We start from the raw sequence: 22905 nt of genomic DNA, 5'->3' as shown, positions 1-22905 counted from the left end.
CGTGAATGTAATAGATAAAGAGAAGTAAATGCAAATGGGACAGTTTTTAAAGTAGTTCGATGCTAAGGTAGCAAGTCCTACGTCCACTGATGTTTATAATGATGATAAAGGTCAGGTCTTTTCACTACTGACTTTACAACAATGTACAAGGTATCAATGCTAAGAATTCTAGGAAAGAGAGAGTAATTAATCAAGCGTAAAAATATGCCCATCCCCTTTAATGAGAGAGAAGCTCCCATTTTATAGTGGGATGCCTTGGGTAATGATCCACTAAATCTGTAAATTGGTGGAATTATCCGTGCAAATCCTTCTTTACGTCACATTGCCCACCTTCCAGAGTATTTACGTGATTTAGAGCAGGGATTGGGCACGTGGGAGCACCACAGCTCTTGACTAGCCTGACGCGCACCCACTATCCTGATGGACGTAGGCGATGGTTATTCCAATGATCTAACTTTTATGGCTAAATGGACCTGGCGTCAGCCCTTGCATTTTTTTAGGCATAACAAAATGTTTTGCTGCAAATCCTAAGAAGCGGTGGTTAGCAGAAATGTTACTGGAGCATCCTTTTATTGTTAAAGAAATTATTACTTATAGTCGAGTCATCCCAAAAAAGTTCTTCTCTTTTGCTGCCATCCATGTGTTATCCTGAGTTAGATTTTGCTTCTTAGGTTAAAATGATTTTATTGTAAATATTAGACATTCAAAGCCATCAGCCAATTTTAGGGATGGGCATAGGGGCCTGGCCCAAAGCTCGAACGGATAATTCAAAGAATCCCTGAATTAGTTCTGATCTCCAAACGGGGAATTTAGGGAATCTCAGAAATCCCTATTTGGGGGTTTTGCATCTTTGAACCTACCTTATAATTTTCTCCAAATTATAATGTATATCATCCAAAAAGAAATTAAATTTATAATATACATATTAAACATAATACAAATACATTATACATTATATATATACACAGACGGCCCATCTCCAAATTCAAAGGCTAATTTTCAACTTGGGCCCAACCCAAACCCCAAACAATTTGGGTCGGGCCGGGTCCCCAACATGGCGGGGATTATATCCATCCCTATCAGCCATGTATCAATCTCTTTAGTACATCTTTCTTGTTCCAGTTACTATCCCTAGTTAATATATATGTAGAGATTTCAGGTCTGAATATTTTTAGAAAATCTATGCCAAAATGTGATCATGCATTTCAATATGAATTAGTGTAAGGAAAGCTGCGCAATTTTTTGCCATTGCAAAAAATCTTAATATTGAATAATGATTATTGATTTGTCAAAATAAGCATGTATCTTTAGTATAAGTTGTCAGTGTTTCTCCAAACAACAATCTGAACTTGTTTATACAATCCTAACTCCCCTGAATTACTATATGTAGCTTTATACAATAAATTTGCACTCCAAGAAACATTTGTTTGGTAATTGATACAACATAATTGGTAAAGTAGAATAATTGCAGAAAATAATCCAGAATAGCTCTGCAAAAAATTTGAATGCTTTAAAATCTTAGTCTACGATTCACCATAGACCAAGCATTCATTCCTGCTCATTCTTAGAGGAAGTTGACTTTTTTGAGAACTTTGTTTGCCATCTCTGTTTATTCTTCTCAGATGTATTCCAATTTTGAGAAAACTTTGTAAGACCTTGCCTCAATGCTCCAAGATTAACCCCATTATTCACCAAAATGCTTGTTACTCCCATCAGAGAAACCTGTAATTCAATTTACTGAAATATTAGGGAATGTTTAATTCAGAATTTAAATTTAAATTTTCCTTCTAAAGGAAATTTTATGAAAATGTGTTAAGATGAAATGTTTTCAATAGGATACAAAAATAAAACCTTGCGAACAATCAGAAAATGAAGAAGAAAAAAGTATGTTTCCTCTGTATTCTATGGTTTTAACTCAAAATAGTTTTTGAATATTATAAAACAATGTTTTAAGATATCAAGGATTCTGAGCAACAAATTAGACTCTCTGACTTTGCCTTAGTGTTTTTAAAAAAATAAAAAAATTGAATCACGAACCAAACAAGTTAACGATTCTTAACAATCCTCTAAAGCCATCTCAGCTTCAAATACTGCTTCAAAAAATAATAGGAGATATATTTTAGAAAAAAGACAGAAAAAGTGAGACATTTTACCGCCTCGATGTTCCTATCCTCATCATCAAAAAAGAGCATTGAGTTAAAGGGCACTCCAGTCCTAGTATGAATTCTCTGGAAGTGATCTGTCTTATGTGTCCAGCTGGAGAAAATCTCCTGAATAAACAAAATAATGATTAGCCCAATTGAAGAGACCAACCTATAACTTACATTCACACTGAGTTTTATGGAGTACAAAATGAATAACATACAGCTACGGAGTCTATTCAATTGACAGATAGTGAAAAAAAACCCAAACCCTTCTTTAAAGGCTCATACATATAATGTTGAATAGGCCACCTAGAGGAAAAGAATATTCTTGGAGAGGATAAAGCACACCTTCCATGTTACGAAAATTGACAAGGAAGAAAGAGAAGAAATAGTTGAGCATGTATCATTAACAATTATTGAGTCGAATGCTCAATATTATAATTTTCCTTCAGGCTTTAGGCCATAAATACAAAGGCCTGTGCATCTGCTCATGCTCTGCATGTAATTATTAAAAAGTGGAGCGAAATGAGAAGACTGTTTGTATGAAATGGCTGAATTGGAAATAAAATAATGGAGACTCTACTGATATTGAGGTTAATCAAACCCCATTAGAAGAAGAAACCCCACAACAGCGATAACAACACCAAGAAAAAGAAGCAAGGAGTTTGTTACGAATCATGAAGAATTTTGAATTCGTCTTTTTGTTATTCTTGATGAAGAAAGTATTGGGAATCACATATGAACTGTCACAAGCATTACAAAGAAAAGATCAAGATCTCTTTAATGCCATGCAGTTTGTACAAATTTCGAAGTGTCGGTTGCATAAATTGAGAAATGAAGACACTTGCTTCAACATATTGTGTTGAAAGAAGCTTACGATCTGTGTAAAGATAATGACATACCAATCTCAAAGAACATGGAAGATAATTTTGGGAGGACAAAACGAGGAATTGCTCCAATTACGAATAAATATCATTTTAAGGTGGAATTGATGTACACAGATTTAGATAACATTCAAGAAGAACTCAATAATTGTTTTGATGAAGTAAATTTGGGGTTGCTTCAGTGTATGGCATCTCTTGATCCAAGTAACTCTTTTGTTACATTTAATAAAGACAGATTACTTGAGTTTGCAAAGTTCTATCCTGCCGGTTTTCCTCAACACGATATTTGGTTGCTCGATAATCAACTTGAAAACTATTATGAGGATGTTAGCACCAATGCCAATTTCACTCATGTTGATGGGATTGCCGATCTTGCAAAAAAAAATGGTTGAGTTTAAGAAGGATGTTGCTTACGACAAAGTTTTTTTGCTTATTAAATTAGCACTGGTTTTGCCTGTGGTACTGCAACAGTTGAAAGGGTGTTCTCTACAATGAATCTTATTAAGAATACTTTGCGTAATCAAATGGGAGACTAGTGGATGAGCAATTGCTTAGTAGTTTACATTGAAAAGGAAGTTTTTGCTACAATTCAAAATGAAGATATCATTTAACATTTTTAGAATATAATGTAGCGTTAAATCTTGTTAAATTGAAGATCTTCAGGTATACTATTCTAACTTGCTTTCATCTTTAAATAATCAATATTCATATTATTTAGATCTTTAGGTATACCATTCTAACTTGATTTTTGGGTCAATACGCAGAGGATGTGTGGATCTTTAATATAGACGGTTGAGTTAGAATGTTAACGTCTGGATCTGGATTTGAAGTGATTGTAATCCATCTCTTTGTAAACCTTTGTGTATCTTACTTTTGTTAGAATTGTAATTGAGCTTTAAATTTGTGTAAAATATTTTTTGTGGATTTGTGGTTGTTGTAAATTCTTTTGATTATATTGGATTTAAGTGAGTCGTTAGATTCCCGTGGTTTTTTTATCTCTTCATATTGAAAAGGTTTTTCCACGTAAAAATTTTCTTGTATTTCTTTGTGAATTATTTTCTTATGTTTTCATTACTTGATTAGCAAACAGTGGCGGAACGACAGGGTCCCCCTGGGCAAAAATCCTGGGTCCCCACTGCTCTTTGGTTACTCAATTAATGAAAAACTGAAAAGATAAAATAAGGAAACACAACAAACCATAATAGGAACCCGTAACCGGCTTTACAACATCGACTCCATGTCTGATTCTATAATCTAAAATATTCTCAGTCTAAAAAATAACGAAACCAAAGCACAATAGGAAACCGAATTAGGAAAGGAAGCAATGACTTTGACTTATATATTATATGCAGAACTCCTCTCAAATCACTTTCACCTTCTGCTTTTGTATTCGGGATGCAACACCAGACTTTTTTTACTCAAGAAACTCCAGTGTCAGAGAATGGTAGTTTAGTTTTTGCTGATCCACCACCATATAGGTTTGATTTAGCAACATCTTTATTATGCAACACTCTAATTCTCTACCTCCAACCCACATCTTCCCTCTAGATTCCAAATCTCCCTACCATCATCATCCGTCCATGGGCTGGGTTAAAGTAAGAGTTCTTCGTAAGGGTTCTTATGGTGTAGTCTATCTTGCACTTCCTACATCTATAATCTTTATCTTGCAGTTCCCAACATCCATAATCTCCCTTATTTTGCTGTGAAATCTGCAAGATTGCAACATTCTTCTTCACTCTTAAAAGAAAGGAGAATTCTTGAGAACCTTTCTTGTTTACCGGAGATTGTGCAATGTTTAGGAGCGAATATAGAATTTGAGCATGGGCTCGGATTCGTTTACAATCTGCATCTTGAATATGCAGTTGGAGGTACGTTGCAAGATTTGATAAACAGGAGTGGCGGTAAGTTCATTGTGATCTTAAACCAGCCAATATTCTCATTTTTCCTGGAAACGGTGGGATGAACAATGTTAAAATCGCAGATTTTGGATTAACAAAAGAGTCTGATGAAACACTAAATCCAAATTGTTATAAGTTTAGGTTTAGAGGTACACTTAGATACATGTTGCCAAAATCTGTTGCATTTGGTAAGATTGAGACATCATTAGACATATGGTCTCTTGGTTGTATTGTAGTGGAGATGTTTATTGGCAGGCCAGCTATGCTCGGGGCGAATGAGAAGACTTTCTTGTATGAATTGGCTGAATTGGAAAAGTCACCAATTATACCAGAAAATATGTCAGACAAGGGGAAGGTTTTCTTGATGAAATGTTTTGCTGCAAATCCTAAGAAGCGGTGGTTAGCAAAAATGTTACTGAAGCATCCTTTTATTGTTAATGAAATTATTACTTATAGTCGAGTCATCCAAGAAAGATCTTCTCTTTTGCTGCCATCCATGTGTTATCCTGAGTTAGATTTTGCTTCTTAAGTTAAAATGATTTTATTGTAAATATTAGACATTCAAAGCCATCAGCCAATTTTAGGGATGGGCATAGGGGCCTGGCCCAAAGCTCGAACGGGGAATTCAAAGAATCCCTGAATTAGTCCTGATCCCCAAACGGAGAATTCAGGGAATCTCAGAAATCCTTATTTGGGGGTTTTGCATCCTTGAACCTGCCTTATCATTTCTCTCCAAATTATAATATATATCATCCAAAAAGAAATTAAATTTATAATGTACATATTAAACATAATACAAATACATTATATATATATATATATATACACACACGGCCCATCTCTAAATTCAAAGGCTAATTTTCAACTTGGGCCCAACCCAAACCCCAAACAATTTGGGTCAGGCCGGGTCCCCAACATGGCGGGGATTATATCCATCCCTATCAGCCATGTATCAATCTCTTTAGTACATCTTTCTTGTTCCAGTTACTATCCCTAGTTAATATATATGTAGAGATTTCAGGTCTGAATATTTTTAGAAAATCTATGCCAAAATGTGATCATGCATTTCAATATGAATTAGTGTAAGGAAAGCTGCGCAATTTTTTGCCATTGCAAAAAATCTTAATATTGAATAATGATTATTGATTTGTCAAAATAAGCATGTATCTTTAGTATAAGTTGTCAGTGTTTCTCCAAACAACAATCTGAACTTGTTTATACAATCCTAACTCCCCTGAATTACTATATGTAGCTTTATACAATAAATTTGCACTCCAAGAAACATTTGTTTGGTAATTGATACAACATAATTGGTAAAGTAGAATAATTGCAGAAAATAATCCAGAATAGCTCTGCAAAAAATTTGAATGCTTTAAAATCTTAGTCTACGATTCACCATAGACCAAGCATTCATTCCTGCTCATTCTTAGAGGAAGTTGACTTTTTTGAGAACTTTGTTTGCCATCTCTGTTTATTCTTCTCAGATGTATTCCAATTTTGAGAAAACTTTGTAAGACCTTGCCTCAATGCTCCAAGATTAACCCCATTATTCACCAAAATGCTTGTTACTCCCATCAGAGAAACCTGTAATTCAATTTACTGAAATATTAGGGAATGTTTAATTCAGAATTTAAATTTAAATTTTCCTTCTAAAGGAAATTTTATGAAAATGTGTTAAGATGAAATGTTTTCAATAGGATACAAAAATAAAACCTTGCGAACAATCAGAAAATGAAGAAGAAAAAAGTATGTTTCCTCTGTATTCTATGGTTTTAACTCAAAATAGTTTTTGAATATTATAAAACAATGTTTTAAGATATCAAGGATTCTGAGCAACAAATTAGACTCTCTGACTTTGCCTTAGTGTTTTTAAAAAAATAAAAAAATTGAATCACGAACCAAACAAGTTAACGATTCTTAACAATCCTCTAAAGCCATCTCAGCTTCAAATACTGCTTCAAAAAATAATAGGAGATATATTTTAGAAAAAAGACAGAAAAAGTGAGACATTTTACCGCCTCGATGTTCCTATCCTCATCATCAAAAAAGAGCATTGAGTTAAAGGGCACTCCAGTCCTAGTATGAATTCTCTGGAAGTGATCTGTCTTATGTGTCCAGCTGGAGAAAATCTCCTGAATAAACAAAATAATGATTAGCCCAATTGAAGAGACCAACCTATAACTTACATTCACACTGAGTTTTATGGAGTACAAAATGAATAACATACAGCTACGGAGTCTATTCAATTGACAGATAGTGAAAAAAAACCCAAACCCTTCTTTAAAGGCTCATACATATAATGTTGAATAGGCCACCTAGAGGAAAAGAATATTCTTGGAGAGGATAAAGCACACCTTCCATGTTACGAAAATTGACAAGGAAGAAAGAGAAGAAATGGTTGAGCATGTATCATTAACAATTATTGAGTCGAATGCTCAATGTTATAATTTTCCTTCAGGCTTTAGGCCATAAATACAAAGGCTTGTGCATCTGCTCATGCTCTGCATGTAATTATTAAAAAGGTAATATTTATAAAGGCAGACTCTTGTTACTCAATACATCGAAAGGGGAACTTATAAATTGTCAACGGACAGCTTTGCTGTCCATATTTATTTCTGTTTATTTCCTTGATTTACTCTTATGAATAATTAGCTTAATTATTGACAGATTATATAGAGATAAGATTAGCAGATACGTAGGTATTTCCATGTATAGAATTCTTTTTGTACAGATTATATAATAGAGAGAAATCACAAGGCCAGTCATTCGGCCATTTATATAGCATTTTAGACTTCTTTTGACATGGTATCAGAGCAAGGCTGAATTTTTTTCTGGGCATTTTTCTTGGCATTTTCTGAGCATTTTCTGCTGGAGTGGTGTCTTCAGCAACCTCTGTTTAAGGTCCTTCTCTCGGTTCCTTTATTTTTTTTGGTTATTTTTTGTTTTGTCTCGGGTTCCATTTATTTCCAATGGATTCTGCACCAGTGTGTGTCAAGTTTACAGGCAAAAATTACTCTACCTGGGCTTTTCAGTTTGAACTTTTTCTTAAGGAAAAAGAACTTTGGGGCCATATTGATGGCACGGATGTTGCACCAACATCCGACAGTGACAAATCCAAGGATGTTGTGTCTTCTCCTTCTTGGGCTGTGCTTGATGCTCGAATCATGTCTTGGCTTCTTGGTTCGGTGGAGCCACATCTTATCACCAACTTGCGGTCTTATCGCTCCGCTCAATCCATGTGGACTTATTTGAAGAAGGTTTATCATCAAGATAATGATGCTCGTCGTTTTCAGTTGGAACATGCGATTGCCATATTTCAACATGGTAGTCTTTCCATCCAAGACTACTACTTGGCATTTTTTACTCTTTGGCATGAATATACTGCTTTGGTTACAGTAGATGCTCCTGTTGCTGCTCTTTCGACTATTCAGAATCTTCACAAGACTAGCCAGCGTGATCAGTTTCTTATGAAACTACGCCCGGAATATGAATCAGTTCACTCCTCTCTACTGAACAGATCTCCTGTTCCCTCTCTTGATATTTGTTTTGGTGAATTACTTCGCGAAAAACGTCTTAGTACTCATGCTATTCTAGAGCAATCTCATGGCAATTCCAAGACAACAACTATGGCTTATACTGCTCAAGGACGAGGATCACCTGTGACTTCTAAAAATCTGCAATGTTTCTGCTGCAAAGAATATGGGCATATTGCTACCAGTTGTCCTAAAAAATATTGTTCTTATTGCAAGAAAAATGGTCATATTATCAAAGAATGTCGTATCCGCCGCCAGAATCGTCAGGCCCAAGCATTTCAGACTTCTGTTACTATTCCTCCAGCAGCGACTTCTGTAGCACATGACTCTTCCTCAGGTGCTTCCTCTGATCTTGCACCTCATGCAGTAACTTACTGCACCCTTGAAATGGTGCAACAAATGCTAATTTCAGCGTTATCTGCGATGGGGTTTCAAGGTAAACATTCTACTACACTCTGGTATGTAGACTCGGGTTCTTCTAATCACATGACGAATACTCCCACAAATCTGTCTCATGTTCGGCCTTATGCTAGTCAATCTGCCATTCAGACTGCCAATGGCAGTTCTTTGCCAATCACTGCTGTCGGAAATGCTTCTTCTACATTTACTGATGTGTTTCTTGCTCCTCAGCTTTCCACGAATCTGATTTCTGTTGGTCAATTAGTTGACAACAATTGTGCTGTTAATTTTTCTGGTGATGGTTGTGTTGTGCAGGACCAGGTAACGGGGAAGCCGATCACGAAGGGACCTAAAGTGGGGCGCTTGTTTCCACTATTTTTACCTGTTCCAACATTTTCTCCAGTTTCTTCTATTAAGTCTTTTGCTTGTAATAATGTTCCTAATCTGAGTATGGTGTGGCATCGTCGTTTAGGCCATCCCAATACTCAAATCTTATCTCATATATTGAACTCTGGCTTTCTTGGTAATAAAGAACGTTCTTCTTTATCTCTTGAATGTGATTCTTGTAAACTTGGTAAAAGCAAAACTCTTCCATTTCCTTTGCATGCTAGTAGAGCTTCTCACTGTTTTGATCTTATCCATAGTGATGTTTGGGGGCCTTCCCCCGTTAGTTCACATGAAAAATTTAAATACTATGTGACTTTCATTGATGATCATAGCAGATTTACTTGGGTTTATTTTCTTCGCTCTAAATCTGAGGTTTTTCGTACTTTCACTGAGTTTTTAGCGTATGTTGAAAATTAATTTTCTGCGAATATTAAAACGATACGCACAGATTCTGGTGGTGAATATTTGTCTATTGAGTTTCAGACATTCTTGGCTTCTAAAGGTATTATCCATCAACGTTCATGTTCTGCTACTCCCCAACAAAATAGAGTAGCCAAACGCAAAAATCGTCATCTTCTTGATATGGTACGTACTCTCTTGTTAGAATCTTCTGTTCCTGGGTTGAGGCTCTAAAGACTGCTACCCATTTGATTAATCATTTACCTTCCCAAGTTTTACACATGGAGTCTCCCTATTTCCGCTTGTTTGCTAAGCAACCTAGTTATGATAATCTTCGTGTTTTTGGTTGTGTATGTTTTGTTCATTTACCTCCTCATGAGCGACATAAATTATCTGCTCAATCTGTTAAAAGTGTATTCTTAGGATATAATGTGTGTCAAAAGGGATTTGTTTGCTATGATCCTACATTACATCGTACACGCATTTCTAGGAATGTTATTTTCTTTGAAAATCAACATTTCTTTCCTGTGTCATCTGTGCCCTCTTCTTCTACTGTGGTCCTCCCCTCCTTTGAGCAACAGTTCTCAGATCTTCATCAAGTCAGTTCTCGTTTTAAACCAGGTATGGTGTACACGAGACGATCCCACCCACGGTCTCTTCCGGTGGCTCACCCGCTATCTGATCCTAACATACACCAGACTCAGTCAGTTAAAGCACCTCCAAAGCCTTTGGTACGTCGCTCTTCTCGAGTGTCTGTACCCCCGGATAGGTATGGGTTTTCTTCTGGCAATTCTATTTCAGCTCTTACTGTTGCATTGTCCAATTTTGCTATTCCCACATGCTACTCACATGCTGTCAAGCATGACTATTGGCGACAAGCTATGCAGGAAGAAATTGCTGCTCTAGAGACCAATCACACCTGGGACATTGAGCCTTGTCCTTCTACTATAGTTCCTCTGGGTTGCAAATGGGTTTACTCAGTCAAGGTTCGCTCTGATGGAAGTTTGGATCGTTATAAAGCTCGAATTGTTGTTCTTGGGAACAATCAGGAATATGGTGTCAATTATGAGGAGACCTTTGCTCCTGTGGCTAAGATGACCACTGTTCGTACGATCCTAGCTCTTGCTGCTTCCAATGATTGGCCACTACATCAGATGGATGTTAAGAATGCTTTCCTTCACGGGGATCTTAAAGAGTGTATTTATATGAAGCCACCCCCAGGACTATTTCCTTCTCCGACCTCCAATGTGTGTAAACTTCGTCGCTCTCTTTATGGTCTCAAACAAGCTCCGCAGGCCTAGTTTGATAAATTTCAAACCACTTTATTACAATTTTCCTTCAAGCAGAGCAAGTATGACACTTCGTTGTTTCTTCGGAAATCAGACATGGGTATTGTTGTCCTTTTGGTTTATGTTGATGATATTGTGATCACTTGTTCTGATTCTGCTTTACTTGTCCAACTCAAGACCCATCTCTCAAAATCCTTTCATATGAAAGATCTTGGATCTCTCTCGTATTTTCTTGGTCTTGAGGTGCATCGTAGTCCCTTTGGGATTTCACTCAATCAACATAAGTATGCTAGTGATTTGGTGGCTACAGCTGGACTACAGGAAGCTACCTCTGTCGATACTCCCATGGAATTAAATGTCAAGCTTTGCAAAGAGGAGGGCGACTTACTTGTTGATCCCAGTGTATATCGGAAATTGGTGGGTAGCCTAGTCTATCTCACCATCACTAGACCAGATATTTCTTTTGCTGTACAGCAAGTCAGCCAGTTTCTTCAAACTCCTCGTCATCTTCATTTGGCTGTTGTCCGTAGGATCATACGCTATGTTCAGGGCACTTCTGCCCGTGACTTATTCTTTCCTACAGGCAATTCTCCTCGTCTTGTTGCTTATAGCGATGCTGATTGGGCTGGTTGTGCTGATACACGTCGTTCCATCACTGGTTGGTGCGTGTTCTTAGGTGATGCATTGATTTCCTGGAAGAGTAAGAAGCAAGATAGAGTTTCTAAGTCATCTACAGAATCTAAGTACCGAGCGATGTCTCTTGCTTGTTCCGAAATTATTTGGCTTCGAGGTTTGCTTGGTGAGTTAGACTTCTCTGAGACCGATCCTACACCTTTACATGCCGATAATACAAGTGCTATTCAGATCACGGCCAATCCTGTCTATCATGAGCGCACAAAGCATATTGAAGTCGACTGTCATTCTATTCGTGAAGCCTTTGAAGCTCGTGTTATCACTCTTCCACACATTTCCACTGAACTACAAATTACTGATATCTTCACCAAGGCTCTTACTCGTCATCGACATTGCTTCCTAAGTAGCAAATTGATGCTTGTTGATCAACCTGCATCAATTTGAGGGGGGTTGTCAACGGACAGCTTTGCTGTCCATATTTATTTCTGTTTATTTCCTTGATTTACTTTTCTGAATAATTAGCTTAATTATTGACAGATTGTATAGAGATAAGATTAGCAGATACGTAGGTATTTCCATGTATAGAATTCTTTTGTACATATTATATAATAGAGAGAAATCACAAGGCCAGTCATTCGGCCATTTATATAGCATTTTAGACTTATTTTGACATAAATGAGGTAATTTCTTAACATAACCTTTACACGAAAACAGTAAAGGAAAGAAAAATAGAGAGACAAAGATTCTCAAAGGCTAACCTTGGTTACAAAAATAGACTTCATGCTCAATTTGTCAAGAAATGTGTTGGCTATATTAGCAGTCGGTGATCTAGAAGCAACAGCTATATCAATCCCTTTGTCCTTGAGGGCATATAAGACGCCTTTAGCATGGGGATACAAAGATGGCATTTCACGTTTTGAGCGGCATTCACTGAAATACAACCATTAGTAAATTGACATGACATATTAGAATAGATAAGCAACATCAGATTGCACATTAATCAATGTTTTCAAACATCTCAAAATGCTGATTATTGATTATAATACATATTTTCGTCAGCTTAACGAAATCTCCCACCTACCAAAAACAAAATTCCATGACATTTGCATGGAATAAACAATATGGAATTAGAAAGCCGGGAAGCTGGGAAGCCAGTAGATAGTATTAAGTAGTCAAAAAATCAACACAACAAAAAGCTTAACACAACGATGCCTGATTCCATGGGGAAACCAAAGTTCTTAACAGTAAACAGCCGAAAACATCAATTATTAGATGAAGGGCTGCAGTATAGATGTTGCTGCTCATTATTTTTTCTGTACTTTTAGAGGATAGTTGGTCCCCTTTACACATGTAACTACTTCACTTTAAATACTGAGTGTCTTATCAAAAATAAATAAATAAACAAAGGCCTAACACATCATATGCTTCACTAAATCAAGAAATATTGCAACCTTATTACTCATCACGATAAAGAATCAAGTCCATTCAATCCTCAGCAAGGTTTGCCATAAGTAATTTATGACCATGTAACCTCTTTACCCTTTATTATTATTTTTTTTTTTTTTTTTTTTACAGGAAAAGAAATTTATGTGAAAAAAAATGGACAAATATATGCTTTTATCATTTAGTAAGTAATAGTTGAGGGCAATTACAATTAAATTAGACATGAATCTAAATCGAAGGTTCCATCAAATGCTATATAACTTTGTTTCATTGCCAACAAAAGTCACAATTTAGCAATTTAAACGACCCCTTTTCAAATATCAATGGGGCAACTACTGAATTAAAAAGAATAAAATAAAGGGTTACAAATGAACTGAAGAATATTTAAAAAAAAAAAGACAGGGGCCTATGGAAACTGAAACCAATCTCAATAAAAAGAAGCTGAAATTGAGTGATAGAAATGAATAAAGGAAAAAAAAATATTACCAGTAGAAAGGCCACAGAGTGTAATCAAGATCGAAGACAACCAAACGAGGGAGAACTTGAAACATTCCAATAATTCGCAAGGCTTCTTCTTTCACTTTCTCTTCTCCCATGTCTGCGTTTCTTGAAATGGATTTCGTTTGGTTGGGGTTTTTATTTGAATTTAGAGGGATAACGAGTAGAATTATTATTATTTATTATTATTATTTTTATTTGGCTTCTTTCTTCACTATTTATTGGAAAGAAGCAAAGCTGGAATGTGGGTGAGGCGTATAATGTTATGTGTATGCTTGGGTGATACAGTATCTAGGGTGGAGATTGAGTCAAGAGGTTAAATTTTATTTTCTTCTAGACAAGGACATTTTTTTTTTCAAACACCAGCAAAAACGTCCTCAAACCTAGGGGTGGACAGGTCCAGGTACCCGCCCAAAATTGAAGGAACCGGAGCCAGCTTCGGTTCCAACCGGTTCTTTTGCACACCCTTACTCAAACCTATCTATGTGTGTGGCCTGTGTGGGAACAAACAATTAAAGGGTATATCTGTTGTTTAACCCTTTTTAATAGTTTGTTTCCATCCAACGTATGATAGGAGAATATCATACACTACCCTTAAGATGTCCAAGTTTATTACTTGGATGACAACTTTTGCAAACTTAAATGGACCCTTAAAGTTTGAACAATATATTATTAATACTAGTCTTCCTAATAAAGGACCCCGGAAGTTCAAAAACTTTATCGTAGATATCACTTTGGCCTACCTTTGTTGTATTGTCATTAGGTTTGTAAAACATATTCTTATAAGACTAAAGTTACCATTTTACCTCAACCTTGTTTTATAAGACCAAAGTTATCTTTTTACCTATCAAACACAAATGGCAACATAATAGAGTTAGGGCTAGGGGAGTATTCTTGACATAGTTTTCAAACTACGAGGATCTATTTGATAAAATTGTGAAATTTGTGGTACAAATGTTAATTTGAATACCTTACAAGTAGTCTAAGATATTCTCTCAAGGTATGTTTGGTTTGAGGTTACCCGCCATTACTGAGGTAATGTCATTTTATATTACTTCATTACCATGTTTGGTTGTTAAGTAATATAAGATTCTAGTAATCTTACAAAACCAATAATAATTACTATTAGTTATATATGTAGTAATCTAAATACCACAATTTTCTTAGGTATTTTTGAGATTATTTGGAAATCTTATTTTTGTTATAATTTTAACCCTAACTATTATATTTTTTGGACAATAATGCCCTTGTTTTGAAATTCATTTACATGAATCTTACCATTACAATTTTACCTCTAAGTAATTAACTTTTTGGATAGTAATGCCTTTGATTTTATAACAATTTACAAGTCACCCAAGAGGGTTGTTGGCCACCACCGCCGGCCACCTATCCACGTGGTCGGAGCGGCACATGATCTGTCGGATCTGACCGACCGTGCGTCGATCAAGCCACTACCAATCGCGACCGATGATAGTGGCTGAGGGCTGGTAGGGGTGTTCAAAAACGGTTAACCGCTTTTCTAAACCGAACCGGATTTTCGGTTCGGGAAAATTTTCGAACCAAAACCGAACCGGTTTTAGGGAAAATCGAAAAACCGGTTAACCGTTTTAAAAAAAGCGGTTAAGCGGTTTTCCCTTTTTTTTTTTTTTTTATTTTGTCCTAAATTAAATTGTAAATATAGACAATACATTGGGAACTAAGAAAAAAAATTTGGGTTGGGATTTTAGATTGAGTGAATTAGGGATTTATTTTAGTTTAGGTTATTATTTATTTATTTTATATATATATATATGAAAAACCGGTTTAGAAAACCGGTTTTCGGTTAACCGTTTCTAATTTCTCCCGAACTGATAACCGAACCGAAAATTCAGTTTTTTGAATTTTTTGAACCGTAACTGAACCGTTTTTTCGATTAACCAGTTTTTCGGTTTGGTTAGCGGTTCGGTTCGGTTTTTGTATTTTTTTGAACACCCCTAAGGGCAGGCAATGACCCTAGTTAGTAAATACGAGTACGGCAAAAAAAGGGTACGGGTATAATACGGCAAACAGTGAAAAATACATTTATAAAAATTCGGCCATAAAATTCGGATACTGGAAAAATACGGTACAGGTATATACGGGTTTAATACAGTATATTGTCAATAATACGTTTTGAAAAATACGGCAATATCAATCTTAGTTTTAATACTTTTATGGATTACTTGGCTAAAATCAATATAGTATTTCAAATGCAAAGTATTCAGTTAACCAATAACACAAATATACAATATATAACTGATATTCAAATTATAGTCTCCAGACTCAAACACAATATTTAGCCATGATTCTTTACTAATTTAAAACTTGATAAATTTCATATTAAATACAACCAATTTTAACTTCCCATTAATCCATTAAATTATTTAAATCAAAAACTAAAATTTTATCTCACAAATCTATATAAAAGATTAGTGTTACAATAGTCTAACTATTATTTTATACCTATAATATATGACAGTTTTTTTTTTTTCACAATAAATTATTATTTTAATATCATTAATCCAATCTAATTTATTAGATAGCACGGAAATAATTTAAAAATATGAAATGATTTTGTATGTGTTTTGACTTTTGAGTTCAAAATGTAAAGGTGTCTGGTGTGGGGGAATGGGTGGGAAAATGGATGTCTTTGAGAGGGTTATTTTTTTATTCCCCCCCTTTTCCAATCTCTTCCTTTATGCCTTACCCACTGATTTCTTCTTCCCCCACTAAAAAGACGTTGTTTCAATTAGTTTTTTTTTCTTTTTCTTTTTTACAAAAATTCGCGAATTATATGGATACTCCAATAATTGGACAGCCCTTTGTAAAATATGTAAATTCACGTATAAAACGTGTATTTACTAACTAGGGCAGTGACTTAGGTGGGTGGGGGTGATTTTGTTAAAATTTAAACTATTATGTGACTGGGGTGTTTCAGAAAATCTCAAATAAATATAATATTGTATTAATATTAAAAGAGAATGACAATTTAGTAATCTATACATACCCACCAATTTATTCCAACCTAATAAACATATTTTCCTAAATTCCCAGTAATTTTCAAAATAATCTATCTTTCTATTAATATAATATTTCTAGTTATACAATATTCTCCGAACCAAACACCCCCTCAAAGTATTTAGGTTTGGTGTAACTAAATTTTAGTCTTGTAAATTTTTTTAGTAACATTTTGGTCCCTATAACTAACATTTTAAGTTTTAGCCCCTACAATTAGCCACCTTAAAGGCTAAAATGTTACTGACAAAAATCAAATTATCACTAAATTCTAGACCTGGTAAACGGGCGAGTCGAGCAGGTAAGGGCTGGGTAGCCACGAGTGCGGGTAGAACGAGTACAGGTGAACCCGCAAGGTATTTCGGATATTTAATAAAACTATGAAGGGTATTTTTGACTTCTCAATATACTTTTCACAAAACCCTAAAAATATTTTTCTTCTTCTTTTTCCTCCTCCCATCTTTCTCTCCGTTTCATTTTTCTTCTTCTTCTTTCTCCTCTCTTTCTTCTCCTTCCTCTCTCATTTTCCTTCTCCTTCCTCTCTCTTCTCTTTCTTTTTCTCTTTCTCTTCCTTTTTTGTCCTCCCTATTCACTCACTGGAATCCAACCAAGCAGTGCCCAAATCAAGCGGCCACGATCTGGCCACCGCTGCTCCAGATTGGGCGGGCATTTAACACCAACCACCATTTTTTTTTTTTTCAGTTTTTGGATTAAATATATTTGATTAATTAGGAGCTTGGGTTATTAACTTTTTAAAGTTTGAATGTTGATAATTTTCTATTGGATTGAGTTTTTTTGGAAAAAAAATAAAAAATTGTTATGGATAAACAAAAAATTGTAAATTAAGCTATTGCGGCATTGTTGTATTTTTTTAAAGTACCAGCGGGTATCACCCAGCCCATCCGTTATTTTTACGTGCGGATTGGGTATGGGTAAACCTGGTGCGGGTAATTATTATGATTGTCCATGCCCGCCAATTGAACCCGGGTACCCACAGACTGGTACGGGTCTTACCTAACCAGCTCTACTAAATTCTACGAGTTCAGAGTATTACTTAGGCAGAATAGCTTACACCTACCCCAGGCTTGGTGAAACGAAATTGGTATCCAAAAGATTTGAAAATGACAAACAGGTACTTTCCGTCATGTGTTGTTAGTGATTTCTGTTTGCTTATGGTGAAAAGACTAGAATGCCCTTTCAGAAATATTAGTCTATTTTTTTAATTACTTTTAGACCCCTTAAGTTTATTAATTTCATCAAATATCTCCAGAAAAAAGTTTAAAAATTAACAAAAACACCCCCACCTACCCATACTTGCCAGATTCCGACAGCCACCGCCGGTAGTAGCCAAAATCTGTCACAATGGTCTACACCACTATCAGAAATGGCCATTAAATCACCGATCTGGCCTTTTTCGGTCAGATCCACAGTGGATTTGGTCGGAAAAGGCCAGATCTATCCGGAAAGCGACGGCCATTTCTTTGGCCGTCGACGGCCAGATCTGGCCTTTTCTGGCAAGATCTGTGGTGGATCTGGTCGAAAAAGGTCATATCGACGCGTTACAACATAGATCCGACTGGTCTATGTCGTAATAAAATTTTTCGACCAGATTCTAGCGGTGGTGGCCGGAATCTAACACTGCGGGTGGTGGGGGTGTTTTTGTCATTTTACAAAATTTTTATATATTGGGATGTTTAGTTAAATTAGCAAACCTAGGGTTCTTTTTTATAAATTTATAAAAAACTAAAATATCAAACTTTCAAGGGCATTCTAGTCTTTTTACCATTAGCAAATGGAAATCACTAATAGCACATGACGAAAGGTACATGTTTGTCATTTTTAAACCTTTTGGGTACCAATCTACGTTTCGCCAAACCTTGGGTAGGTGTAAGTCGTTTCCCCTATTACTTAAGCCAAACCTCACTTATGTAACCTTAAGGACAAAATTGTTAACATCCTTATGCTTAAGAATGCTTTTCAATAATTTGTCATTGGTTGAGGGAGATGAAAATATAGGGATGAAAAATAATTTGTTCTTTAACACAAAAAAAAAAAATATATTTTAATATAAAAATTCCTCTTTAAAATTTTTGTCCTAGACCTTAAAATCCCTTGAAACATCATTAGAAGAAGTGATTTTTACCCTCATCTAATTTATCAGTATCCCTCATTGCTAAATACACCTCTTCTATAATTAAAAAGAAAAAAATTGTTTAAACCCATTTAATACCAAAAATAACCCTCTAAATTTAATTAGGTTTATTTTCCCCAATTTCAAACTTAATTAGATTTTTTATTTTACACCATTTTCCCTAATTTTTTAATTTAAAAAAATGGAACTTACTTTTTCTTTTTCAGATTCAGATACATCTAGTTGTGTGATTACTTTTTCATAATTTTAGTATTATATTTTCATCAAAACAAACAAATATTTTAAATAAAATAAAATGTTTCATTGATTATGAAAATTTAGGGTTAGGGTATATGTAAGATTAATGATTAAAAATATAACTATAAATATAAAATAGAGTATAAATGTATTTAAAAATTATAATATAATTTCTAGTAATTTTAATTAAGTTTAAACTTATCAAAACAAAAAATATTTTTAAAAGTAAAGGATACTGATAAAATTGAGTGGGACGCTAAAAATCACTTCCCTTTCACTAGTTTTGAATCGCTTTACATGCTTTGGACTACATTTTAAAATTCCCCTTAGCTACAATTGATCTTGTTCTGCATGTCAAATGATGTATTATCATTTTACATCAGTTAAAATGTAAAACTTTCTAGACAAATAGTTCATTAATTCATGATTTAGATAAAAACGAAAAAAATAAAATAAATAGAAATACCATTTTAAACTGATGGGTTCTAGGTCATAGTTTTTATTTTTATTTTTTTTTATATGACCGAAGGTGTCCATACCAGTTTGCACGTATCTCAATTAATCCTTCAAAACCTTTAAATTACTAGTTAGGTAAGAGTTTTAATAACCACCTCTATTAGGGGCTAAGGTAAATCAAACTTAAGATTTATTGAATAATATACCCAAGAGTCCTAGTTGACCACTCGACCATCCAATAATAGATTAGGTCATAATTTCATCTTCAATTCATTGAAAAATATATTTCCAATATTATTCTATTAATTAGCATAATTGAAAGAAGAAAAAAAAAAAAAAAGCATGAAGTTTGTGCACCTAAATAATTTATATTTGACCCATTTTGTTATCAAATCCTAGTATTTAAATGAAAGAAATTGCATGACAAATGAGTGGTTAAAATGTGACCCCATATATTCCTACAAAACAACATAAACAAAAATGAAACACTGTTTCTCTTTTCGCTGAATCTCACTATATAAAATATTAAATAGGTGATACAGCGTAATAGAAATAAGTACTAGATGAGTCGTATGAATTTTATTAATATACCATTTGTTTTGTTTGTACTAAACTAATCATTAAACAAAATATAAGCACATCTTAATTCTACAGTACAAACAATATTAAAATAAGAAAGGGAAAATTAACTAAAACAAATCTTCCTAATTTAACTAAATTCGTAAAACAACTAACTTCCAAATATAAAAATCCTAATTAAACTTAGAAAATCAACAAATTCTAAATCAGGAAAATCTGTCATGAGATTTCTTTTGGTATTATACAACAAGTCACAATAAAAGAGCCCATTTTTTTCTTCTCTTTTTTTGTTGGGATGGGGAAAGCATTATTATCTGTCTAACACAATTCACAAATGTATTTCCTGTACAATGCCAAACTAAAAACTATTTACCACGTCCTAAAGAAAGCACTGCTTTTGGTAGGCCGTTTTTCATATGTTCTTCTCTATCATCAGAAGCCTCAAGCCTCAGCTTCTTTGCAACTTGCTGTTCATCTCTTTCAGACACAGGATCTTCATCATTAATCAGCGTTTTATCTTCTTTAATGTGAACGATTTCAGTCAAGTCTGCTTCTTGATAGGTGAGAGTGCAAATGCCACTATTGAAGGAGGATCCGGTATCTTTGTTCTTGCAGGCATTTTGCGAGCAATTTACCTCCCAATAATCTTCAACAACTAGAGCAGCAAGTCCAATTTCCTCCTGAGAATCTTCAACAAGAAGTTCCTCCTGAGAATCTTCGATGACAAGATTGACAAGTCCATTATTTTCTTCTTCAGAATCTTCCACAATAGAAGTAGCAAATTTTCCACTGCAGGTTGGAGAACCTTCAGGTTTAACACTAGTCATCTCTTGGTGGTTAGGCACTTTGTATTCCTCAACTAGTTGATTTTCATCTATGTTTTCCTTTGATATATTCTGGTATTCACTGATAGACTCATCTTGCTCCTCAAAGTGCAATAAACACTGCCAGTCACAAGATGTCTTCTGTGACACTCTTTCTCTACAGATGTAAGAGGTTGAAGATTCTGCTGCCAATCCAGTAACTTTCTGACAATGTTCAACATCAGATGATGATTTAGCCCTTTCATCACTGGTTTCTTCACCTTCCTGATTTTGAGCAAAATATAAAGCAACTTCTTCATTTGGTCAAATAATTCAGAAAGCTAGGAAATCACCCAATTAAGCAACTTTTTCAATTGCTGTTCTTCAATCCTAGTACAGCACAGTTTATTAAATTATTTATCCTTTTGCTCTTGGATTTGTGATGGCAAACCAGTTTCTGAAAGTGGTTTTGAATTGGCATAAATCACTCCCAGATTCATTTCAAAATGGCTAAAAATAATCAACAGAGAAACTAAGGGTAAACAATTGAGAAGAAATTACATTAACTTAGTAATACAAAATAGAAATCAATAGACGTTAAGATTGCATATGGTGCAAGGAATACATAGAAATTTCTGTTGTTTCAATTAAAAAAAAAAAAAAAAAAAAAAAAATACTCATAACCTAAACATATTCAATATTTAGTAAAAACTTTCCAAACAAAATTTGAATTTAATAGTTAAATTTATATAAATCAATCCTAACAATTCTCTATACAAAAGAATTTAATATTTAAATAATCTTAAGCTATTCAAATATGCAAATTTTATAAAAATTTTAGTTCAGATTTGCTAGAGACTTGAGAGAATAAATTACATTTATGTAAACCAAAACTACCAACATCCTCTTTTAGCTCGATGTCTTTTGTTTTGGTCTACTAGTATCCTCATTTCAGTAAGTTCATAAAAACTCGTTTTTTATTATTAAGTTTTTGTTTTCATTGAGGCATAATATGCATGAAAAACTTATGATATATGAGTCCAGCTAATCAAGAGTCTGAAACAAGCACACTTGATTTTCTGATAATTTTAATAGATTTCACCTTATTTTTATTACCTTGTTTCTACAATGAGAGAAAGAGATGATTACCTCTATTGGCGACATGATGCTCTTTGGATAACATGCAGTTATTTGCTGACAATGCTCCCGAGAAACTAATCCTGAGTCACTGGGGCCTTCTGCAACTCTCTGGAGTAAAGCTCCCACAATTGGAGTTTCAATCCCCTTTCCAACGTTAGAAGTTGAAGAATAACCTTGTTGACAAATTTTAGTTGGAGTAGATGTCTGCCCAATAACCACCGCTTCAGTTTCCAGCCCATCTTCATCAGGTGATAATGTGGAGGAAGGATCCTTATTAGAATGATCTTCACAAAGTTCATATATCAACGCCTTAATATGAGCACGTTTCGAAGAAGCCTCCATTGGTGAAAACCAATTTCTATTAAGCTGTTAAAAGATCAAAATTAATTACTATAGCTAACCCACGTGACTTCACAAAAACAGATAAAATTTAACAGAATAAGACTATACAAGAATTAAATGCAACCTTATCCATTAAACAAGAATGCATAAACAGTTCTACAAAGAAAAAAGAAAAACAACTATGCAACTGCAAGAATGTTATTTTATTTATTGGGTATATAGCACATAATTTCTATTATACAACAATCACTATCTAATAAGTTTTGAGGGCTTTGGATTCCGTATCTATTCTTCATAACACTAAAGAAACTATTTCAAAGTTTACTGCCCTACTCAAAGCAAGAGAAGCTACCAGATTAGGTATACAGAACAACAATGGAGAAGACAATTAAATAAACCAGATACCACCACACAGATGGCTTGGTTCAAATTCTAGGTAAAATGAGACCATCACTATAGTCCTGATCTTACTCAGCAAGATCCAGGAGCTGGCATTTTGGTCCTATCCTTCAGATCATCAGTCCATACCCTTTATTATTTACTAGTTAAAGGACTGGTCACATTAACCTAGTCTAGCCAACAGTGAGCTTTGATATTTTGGACTTTAAAATTTCTAATATAAAAAGGAGATCACATCTTATAAAGTATTATTTTCC

The 22905-nt window shown here is 34.6% G+C and overlaps 2 protein-coding genes across 5 annotated transcripts in view; both read right to left on the bottom strand.

Moving 5' to 3' along the window:
• Positions 1 to 6095: 6095 nt before the first annotated feature.
• Positions 6096 to 13757, bottom strand: LOC116122153 (magnesium-dependent phosphatase 1). The gene is made up of 4 exons (XM_031408061.1): positions 13496 to 13757; positions 12325 to 12496; positions 6942 to 7058; positions 6096 to 6510 (listed from the first exon to the last, which is right to left on the bottom strand). Exons 1-4 carry the CDS (start codon positions 13603 to 13605, stop codon positions 6337 to 6339), a joined length of 573 nt encoding a protein of 190 aa, XP_031263921.1. The 5' UTR covers positions 13606 to 13757; the 3' UTR covers positions 6096 to 6336.
• A 6390-nt stretch (positions 13758 to 20147) lies between these two features.
• Positions 20148 to 22905, bottom strand: part of LOC116122140 (probable ubiquitin-like-specific protease 2A) — a 45074-nt gene continuing 42316 nt past the window's right edge. For 3 of the 4 annotated variants that reach the window (XM_031408043.1, XM_031408046.1, XM_031408045.1), the window contains 2 exons: positions 21884 to 22273; positions 20148 to 21052 (listed from right to left, as the gene is read on the bottom strand). In XM_031408043.1, coding sequence (XP_031263903.1) covers positions 20330 to 21052; positions 21884 to 22273 — 1113 coding nt within the window. In that variant the 3' untranslated portion in view covers positions 20148 to 20329. The remainder of the gene's footprint in view (positions 21053 to 21883; positions 22274 to 22905) is intronic. The other variant, XM_031408044.1, reaches the window with a different exon arrangement.

This window comes from Pistacia vera, unplaced genomic scaffold (genome assembly GCF_008641045.1).
Source record: "Pistacia vera cultivar Batoury unplaced genomic scaffold, PisVer_v2 Contig132, whole genome shotgun sequence".
NCBI classification, from domain to species: domain Eukaryota; kingdom Viridiplantae; phylum Streptophyta; class Magnoliopsida; order Sapindales; family Anacardiaceae; genus Pistacia; species Pistacia vera.
Note: the sequence above shows the minus strand (reverse complement) of the source record. Positions and strands in the feature narration are given on the sequence as shown.